The sequence below is a fragment of the Aulonocara stuartgranti genome (assembly GCF_965226115.1).
Source record: "Aulonocara stuartgranti genome assembly, chromosome: 3".
NCBI classification, from domain to species: domain Eukaryota; kingdom Metazoa; phylum Chordata; class Actinopteri; order Cichliformes; family Cichlidae; genus Aulonocara; species Aulonocara stuartgranti.
The window spans coordinates 9,915,533-9,924,835 of record NC_138941.1 but is presented as its reverse complement, the minus strand read 5'-3'; the positions used below and the strand labels follow the sequence as shown (position 1 = coordinate 9,924,835).

The following is a 9,303-nucleotide window of genomic DNA, read 5'->3' as shown; positions in this document are numbered from 1 at the left end:
TCAAAGCATGGCCAACACATTCTGGGAGAGGTGGAAAAGGGAGTACCTCAGTAGTCTACAAGGTCGAAAGAAATGGAGAACGGAGAGACCTAATCTCATGGACGGAGACGTTGTTCTAATGAAAGACGATTCACTGAAGAGACATGACTGGCCCACAGGACTGATCACAAGGACTTTTCCAAGTGACGATGGAAAGGTCAGGAAGGTCGAGGTGAAAGTTTTCAGAGACAGTGTTCCAAAACTTTACTTAAGGCCAGTGTCTGAGGTTATACTCCTGTTGCAGAGAAACTCTGTCAGGTGATGTGCAGTTTGACATCCTAGGGATGTCAGGTGGGGAGTGTGCTGGCATTAGGCATTTTCTGTTCTGCAGCAGTTTGCCCTCTAGTGGTTGTTTTTGTGTATTTTTTTTTTTTACTCTGTAAGATCTAGCCAGAGGCAGTTTCACCTCCGTTAATCTGTTGCCATCCATGCCTTCACAAGTTGATAAACGGCATCATCTGTGAGTAATATTGTTTGTTATCACTGAGACAACTTGTGTGCATTATTATAGGGCAGGGATAGCTCAGTAGGTAGAGTGGTTGCCCCATGATCGGAAGGTCGGGGGTTCGATTCCCCTTAACAGCTACCCTGAGGTACCCCTGAGCAAGGTACCGTCCCTACACACTGCTCCCCGGGCGCCCAATGGCTGCCCACTGCTTCACTGAGTGAATGGGTTAAATGCAGAGAGCAATTTCTCCACGGGGCTCAATAAAGTACAATAATGTACACACTTTCTTTCTTTCTTGTTGTGAAGGCGTGATATAGTTTGTAGTTAGAATTTAATTTGAATGCGTGTATAACCTAAGCTAGTAAGGTTAAGCTAGCTCATATGCCATGTGGTTTCTTTAACGTTTTGATCATGAGTGTGATTTCATTTGATGTTTTATTCGGGCACTCACTAAGCAGATAAATATTGTGTTCATATTTTTGAATATGTGTTTGTTATACTGTATGTTGATGCAACATTTTTATTGGTTTATTTCTGGTTTTGTCAACAGTTTCACACTTTTTCCTTATTAAATCATCCAACTCAACACATTGGCCTGTTCCCTGGATTTTGATTAGGAGAGTGTTTAGCTGTCTGTATAGCTGAGTCTACGTTCACGAGGACAACGCTTAGTGAGGACAGAACAAATGAAGTATTTGTACTTTGTTCTCAGCCCTACAGACAATCCACTGGTCTCCAAAGAGCAGCATGGAGATGACTGTGAACAGAACAGATGTAACAGTAGTTGTTGTACATGTACAGACCATAAATATGGAGTCCAGCTGTGTTTGATGCTGCTGGGCAGACTGACCACTGGTAACCTCTGAGTTCTGCTGGTCCACTCTGTGGAGGAACCATGAAGGATCAGATCAAAACAGGATAAAGTTCCAGGAGTTTCTGCTCAAATAACTTCATCTGAATCAAGTCTGTCAAGTTTTAGACTCTCAGATTGTGAAGATATATTTTCTGTTTTCTATGAACTTTCTTTCATCAGTGATGGAAGTGATGATGTTGCAGAAGCTCAGAGGAAACTTTGAGAAAACTGTGATGAACCATCAACTAATGCTCTCAGGAGGCCAAAGGTCACTGAATGTAACTGTGCAGCAGATTCATCGAGTGTTTGAAACCTGACCACTTCCATATGTTTTCATTCTAACACAAGAAGTCCTTTTCTCATGGCTTTGATTTGAGTTTTCATTTGAGTTTTCTGAGTCTCGTATTTGGAGTCGAGTCTAATCAATGATCTGACAGAAGAACATTAAAAAGGATTTACCAGTGCTGTCAAAATTAACATGTAGGGTTAGGGTTAGGGGTTCATCTGTTATCATGTGTTACATCATGTGTAAGTCGGGGGGGGGGCGGGGGGTCCTATTCCTCTGTGGGGCAAACTGCATATGGCCAACAAAGCATTCATTCAATTCAATTCAATTCAATTCAATCATGATTAACATGATAAAAACCTTTAACACGACACATCTGGAGAGCAGAACGACTCAAAATCCCTGAAATGTTTCTATCAACGCACTTCGAGCAGTTTGTCCGAGTAGAGTTACCTTTGCACACGTGCAGATGTGCAGCACATCTGTTAGTGACGGGCAGCTGAACCAATCAGCTCAATATAGAAGATGACAAACACACACTGACCTCTCGATAGAAAGTTTGAGCATTAAAAAAATAACAAGACGGACCAGCCAACCAACATGAAGGATTCTGCACATCGTGACAGAAGGAATTTTCTTTTCACCGAAGCACTTCCAGCTTAAAATATCACAACGATGCAAAGCACTGATGACACAACTGCCAAGTGGACAAACTGCAGACCTGTTAGTGTTGTTAATAACATAGTTTTGGTTCCTCGTGTCAAAGACTTGAAGAAGAGTGACAGAGAGTGTTAGACTGCTGCAGGATCAGTGCCACCTCCACAGACCTGTGAAGAAAATGATTGTTTGACAGATGGGCTCAGATTCAGGATCAGCTGAGGAGTTTGTGGCTGACAGAATCCTGCAGGTGCAGAGCAGAGCCCATCATTAGCATGCAGGACTGTCCCTGGGGGGGTCGGCTCATTCAGGAGGTTAATCAATGTTTACATGTTCAATAAACATGTTAAGTGTGTAAATTTGCCCTTTTCTCTCGAGTCTGTTTGCTCATGAAATGAACTTTGATTCGTTTACATTAAAAATGATGTTTAATGGTGATTAATCCAAATTAATCCACAGTAACCCTGTGATGAGTCTGATTAAACATTTTCATTAACAGCAGTAATATAGATTATATATTATTATATATTAGTGCACACTTACCTTTTAGTATATATGTTTGTTACAAAGTTGTATTTACAGGAGAGAAGCTGAGTTAAAGACTGAAAACTATTCAAAGTCTCTTTGAATTGAAGCGTTTAACATTCTTTGTGTTTATTCTGCATTGACTTCATTATATGGTGTAAACGTCTGTTACAGGCTTAAATATAAAGTTGGAAAAATGTAACTGCAGCTATTGATCAAGTAATTGTGATTAATCAGGATTAATGACAGAAGATTGTGTCATTAATTAGTCATGTTTTAATCTACTGACAGCACTAGTGTTCACTCTGGTGCCTCCAACTGTTTTACGCCCTTTCAACACCTTCGTGGTCAAAAGTGTACACGCACAAAATCTACAATAAAATCCTCACGCAGCAATAGGACAGACACACAATCCATTTATCTCTGTGTCTCAAACACACACACGTGTATTCAAAGCCTCGATTTGTTCATATTTCATCTGTTGTGTTTTTATCTTCAGCGTTTTCAGTGTTGCTGCATTTACACCAAAAATGTTTCCATTGATGAATCAGATTGATTTGAATGTGTTTCATCCATACAAATCCCTCCCTGGTGGTCACATGACTCTATAACATAACAGGAGTCATGTGACAAGAGTTTCATGCTGTAAAATGTCAAAATGGTTGAATGTGGTGGAGTAAAAATGTGAGATATCAGCTACTTTTCTTCAATATGAAATGTTTGCAGGGCCTGACAGGAAGTGGACGGACGCTCTGATCACTTCCTGTTTGCTGAAGTGGGTTTTCAGTTGTTTAGAAACCAAAGGCTTGTTTTAAAAGACAGTTTAAATGGGACTGAGGGAACGACGTGTTTGTAGTTTATATCCAACAACATCAAGCAGTTTAATCAAAGAGTTCATGTTGCTAACAGCTCACCTCTCTGCAGCAGACACAGGCTGGACTTTAAAATCAATGATGCGACCAGCAGACCGGTCACTCTGTAAGGACACAGAGCTGGGTGGAGGTCCAGGCTGGTTCCTGTGAATAATGATGGAGCAGTGATGTGAGTGCTGAGCTGTGACATGGAGAAGAGTCATGGACAGTTAGAGATGGTCATCTCACCTCTGAGCTTTGGTCTGGCTCTCATGTTCCCCACACAGAGTGCTTTTAGAGGGAGGGACTCCCTCCTCTCTGTCCTCACACTGATCCATGCTGCTCAATTCACATCAGCTCACACACACTTTCTACCTGCAGAGGAAACACAAATCATTCATGTGCACATCAACTGAAATCCTCCTTTCATCATGTGTGCTGTCCAAATATCAGCTGCTTCTTTCCTGCTTCATCTCAGTGTCAGCTGGATGCAGTCAGACAGCAGTGTGAGGCAGAGGAAGCTGCCATCAGCTGCTCTGCTATCAGTCCACTAGATGGAGCCTGAAGCACACACGATGCATTCACTGACACACACTGATTCACTATTAATAAGAAAAATTAGAAGTGACAGTTTGTTTCTGTACTTGTGTTGATGTTGTGTTGCCGTTGTGGAATGTTTCCTCTGTCAGTGCGCCCCAGGGCAGCTGTGGCTACACTGTAGCTGCCATCACCAGTGTGTGAATGTGTGGATGACTGGATGTGTAAAGTGCTTTGGGGTCCTTTGGGACTAGTAAAGCACTGTACAAATACAGGCCATTTACCATTATCTAATTAAGTCAGTCTAAATATCAAACCCAAAAACCTTTGTATTGTTGTCATAATTACTTCCTGTTGAAGCAGATCCAATATTTGTAATGAAGGATTTTTAAACAGATAACGTCAGCATGTTTAATTCAGTTCTACACTACATTCAATTCAATTCAATTTTATTTATATAGCGCCAAATTACAACAAAAGTCACCTCAAGGCGCTTCATGCAGGTGGATATGCATCCACCTGCACTGTAATTATAAACACCCCTGACCTCCAACAGCTGTTGACACAGTAACTGGTTATGGTCAAACAGATGTGTCCACCTCGCAGCAGTTACTGTGGAACAGCAGCTGAGCTCATTCTGCAGTCAGTGTGTCAGTGAGAGCAGCAGCTCCACCTCCTCCACAGACTGATGGAGGCAGGAAAATCAGTGTACTCAGTTCTGTGAAATACTGTAAATGCAGTTTCTTTTACTGTTTATGTACAAACTGAACTTTGAGTCTCACTTCAGATTGGATTTAAGTGTGTGTGTGTGTCACACCTTTATGTGTTACTCCAAAAAAAAAAAAAAAAGCCGTCTGACTGCTCAGACTGAGTCAGGGTAAAGTTCACATGCTGATTTGCTCTGTTCGGGTTCTTCTTCTTGCTTTTCTTAAAAGTAATGCAGTACATTACTTAGTTACTCACTAGATTAAGTAGTGTGTTGCTATATTCTGTTCCTCAGACCAAGAGTCTATGAACCAACTGTTCTTAGACATTTTTAGATCTGGGCTCTAAAAATCTGCTTATTGGCTCTCAGCTATAGTTAAGCAAGATGTCTTTGGTGAATTGAGGCTGTTTTATACAAGCTAAAGACACTGACTTATTCTTCACTCAGATATGCTGTGACATTCAAATGTTACAATGTTTTTATACATACATTTATACACTACAGGAATGATTTTATATGATTCAAAGTTCAAAACAATCCTTTCTATCCTCTCTTTCACTTAGCCCAGTTCATCCTGTCTGGAAGCCTTTTGAAGCCTCCTTTAAGTCCGGCCTTTCCACTGAATCTGCTGATGGAGACACCATCTCCTCCACCTGCAGCTGTGGAGGTTCAGAGAAATAAATCTAACCTAGAGGTATATCTCTATATCTACAAAAGAAAGAAAGAAAAGTGAATCAAACAGATTTTCTCTTTTGTTATTGGAAACATTGGAAACAATATCAGAGTCTACAAGAGAACAAAGATCCCCGCAGGATGTCTCTGTTTGGGAAATACTCCAGTCATCCCCCTGAACCTGGTTAGTGACCTGAATCAGTGCTTTTTCCATGAATCCTACCGATGCTACCATGAAAACATGCTCAGCTTGTGTTTGAAGATGACTCACATGCTGACATTAGATACAGAAGAACTGAGAACATAAAGGGAGCAGCTTATTGAGGGAAACCCAAAAAAGCAGAACACAAGCAGCTCTGTCCTCTGTCTCACATCATGTTCATGAGGAGAGAAAAAGCCCCTAAAGTTCCTAAAGACAAACTGTTATAGGAGGAAACAAAGCAAACTTACAGCCGTCCTGGAAGGAGGCAGGACTCCACCTGAAGCTTAGCACAGGGGGGGAGGAGGCAGATTTTCAGAAGAGTTTCTGACTGTTTAACTTCGTGATGTCAGATTTAATCTCGTCTCATTTGTTACGTTCCCCTGAGGGGTCTAGGCGGTGAGGGGGAAGTAACAAAAAGTGTCCGGGTCAGAAAAAGGAGACAAGAAGGCAAAGGGGTTAAATTAAAGAGTTTTATTAAACTAGCTCAACTAAGAGACGGACAAGCCGCTATCACCATTTAAGAAAACAAACAAAACTCAGGCATTGGTCAATAAAGTAAAATGTAAACCAAAAAGAAAGCGAGCAGCTCACTAGCTGTAACCACTCACATGGCACTCTGGCCCAGAGCTCACCTTTCCCTGGGATTAAATACTTTTGATTACTGACGAGAGTCAGCTGTGTAAAAGGGAGAGCTGGCACCTCAGGCAGAAGCCATTGAAGGACACTCCCACACAGGCACCTTCAGGAGGAGGCCCTGCTAGGGCCGTAACACATTTCTGTTTTTCCACTGAGCAGGTTCAGCTTTTATTAAAATAAATATGTTTGTGTCTTTCTCTAAATTCTTAATTATCAGTAATGTTCCCTGAGAAATCAACATTTCTTGGTTCTGATACAAGAATGTCGTTTTCATGGCCGCCATTCACGTGACCCAAAGTGTTTCTAATCTCTGGAGAACCGAGGTTTTACTGGTGCTCCTGAATGCAGCATAAGAAGGAATTTTCCACTAAGTTTCATGTGACATGAACACAGACGGATGACGTGTCTGTGTCAGTCTTTTTCTTTTGAAACAAACTTTATTGAGACCTATGAACAGTCCAACACCTATGAATGAAATTTAGAGGATTCAAAGAAATATTGATAAAAGTTCTCGGAGCTGCTGTGCAAATATTTTTAACTCACTATGGAAACTCCTGGTTTCACACTTTAAGCTTTTTTGCTCAAGCAGTTGTACAGAAATAATATTAAACTATAACAGTACTGATATACAGTGATCCCCTCAAAAATAAACACAGAGATATGAAACTTCTGTCCATTCTGCCATTAAAACGGTAAAATAGATCCACTGATCTGATTTTTTTACTGTTTATGAAGAATAAGCAAATATACTATAAGATGATGAGAGGTGAGAAAAAAAAATGCTCAGAATCACTCGTTTGTATTCAAATGTCAAAGTTCGTGTTCATCTGTTCCTCTCCTACACGTCACTATAAAGTTTAATCTTCTAAAAGTCAGAGTTTGAGTTCATATTCACTGCAGTCTTGTACAATATCTACATGTTAACGTTTGTTTGTGCTAAACTGTTCATTTGTTCTGTTTCATAATAAAATATAGATATAAACATCTGTAACATCTGCACTTTAATATCTGGTATTTTGTACAGACAGAAGACAAAAGGTTTACTTTAGTATTAAAATATGAGTCCCGTACAAATCAAATATGTATATATAAAACTTTAAACTGATTTCTTTCAAACTTTTTTCCTCACCAGGAAAAAAGAAAAACTTTTTTCACATCAAAGCTCAACATCTGACTTACTATTAATATAAAAACCGTGACTGAAGCATCTTTAAATGTTCCGATTTATTAACAGTGTTTTAAACTTAATACAGTAACTTTTGTTCAGTCTGAGAAATGTAAAACATGTTTTATCCTCCATCTTTGTTTCAGTGTGAACAGTCTGAGCCGACAGTTCGTGATATTTTTAACAGAGGCCGACCTGCTGAATCAAATTTGTTTTAAAAAACAAAGTCCTCTGCTGTCCCTCCACCTGCTGCCTCTGAACACAAAGGGTGAGAACTTTAAATTAACACTGTGGCAGATATGTAACCATCTTTAAATGATCTCACTGACTTACAGACAAATGAAGGAAGACATCTGTGGTGGCTGAAACCTCCACCCAAAACATATCCACAGACAGCAAGGTTGTTGTAGTTTTGTAATTTTTAATTAGTTTTTATTTGCATTTCTTTTTCACTTTGTGTTTTTAATTCTGTTTAGTTTCAGTTAGTTTCCACGGTGAGTTTGCTTGTTTCAGTTTATATTTGATGTTTTATTTATTATATATTTACGGGGTCAGAGGCTGGACTGACGTAGATTAATGTAGATTTTATGATAAAAACGGAACTTTTTGAAAGCAGTGACTCAGTCTTTTTTTTTTAGCCAAACTAACAACACTAACAGGCCATTTCCTGTAAAATGTTAATCAGTTTTCCAAAATCATTTCATTGATCATTCTCAATAATTTAGTTTTAGTTTGTGTTTTTATTTCTACTTTAACTTTTTTCAGATCTAGCTGTAGTTCTAAGTTGAGTTTCAGTTTTGTGTGTTTTGTAACACTTCTTCCTGTTGGAGAGGAGCCAACAGTTTGTGACGCAGTATTTTTAAGACCGACATGTTGAACCTGTATCTAACACACATCTATACGAAGTATTCATTTACAAAGTGCGCTCTCTGTCTCCTGCTGTGCGTGTAAATAAAAACATCTGGAGCTCAGCGGCTCTCCGGTTGAGCTCAGGCCACATTCAGTGTGTTTAGTCTGATTCCCGGACTCTGATCACAAAAGCTCAGAAAATGGCGGAGACACTCGGCCTTGTTGGAAAATATTACACACTGACTTTAATGGAGAGACCGGAAATACAAACAGACAGTTTGTTGTGTGAAGAAATCAAACACGAGCTGAACAAACAGTAAAGTTCCTAAAGACAAACTGTTAAAGGAGGAAACAAAGCAAACTTACAGTTTCTTCACACCACCAACAAGCTCCACTCCACACCTGGACACTAAACACGGACACACAGGTGAGCTGCTTCCTGGAAGGAGGCGGGACTCCACCTGAAACTCAGCACAGGTGGGAGGGGCTCAGCTCTGTGTGTGCTGATGTGTTAACTTTAAAAATATGCCGTCTGACTGCTCAGACTGAGTCAGAGTAAAGTTCACATGCTGACGTGTGGAGACATGAAACCTTGTTGTAGCTGCAGGTGTGAACACACTGATCCCAGATCAGCTCTGCTGTATTTGTAACATGAACATTTCTGCTGCAAAGCTTCAAATGTTCAGCATGTTTCTCTGTTTCCAGTCTATAGATCCAGTCACACTTTCTACCTTCACCTGTGCAGTAAAGACTGAGAGCAGAGCTGAAAGCAAGCGTCCAATCAGTGAGCAGCATCAACACCTGAGCTTCATTCAGACTCTGTTATTGAAGATGTTGTTGGTACAAAGTTCATCTGCTTCTCACATGAATCCATGAA

The 9,303-nt window shown here is 40.1% G+C and overlaps 1 protein-coding gene across 1 annotated transcript in view; it reads right to left on the bottom strand.

Annotated features, from left to right (window-relative positions):
- Window positions 1–8,881, bottom strand: part of LOC309703020 (NACHT, LRR and PYD domains-containing protein 3-like) — a 198,082-nt gene extending 189,201 nt beyond the window's left edge. The window contains exons 1-3 of the mRNA XM_082527729.1: window positions 8,793–8,881; window positions 3,909–4,034; window positions 3,723–3,824 (exon numbers count right to left, since the gene is read on the bottom strand). Of these exons, the coding sequence (XP_082383855.1) occupies window positions 3,723–3,824; window positions 3,909–3,997 (191 nt within the window). The 5' untranslated portion in view covers window positions 3,998–4,034; window positions 8,793–8,881. The remainder of the gene's footprint in view (window positions 1–3,722; window positions 3,825–3,908; window positions 4,035–8,792) is intronic.
- Window positions 8,882–9,303: the final 422 nt, after the last annotated feature.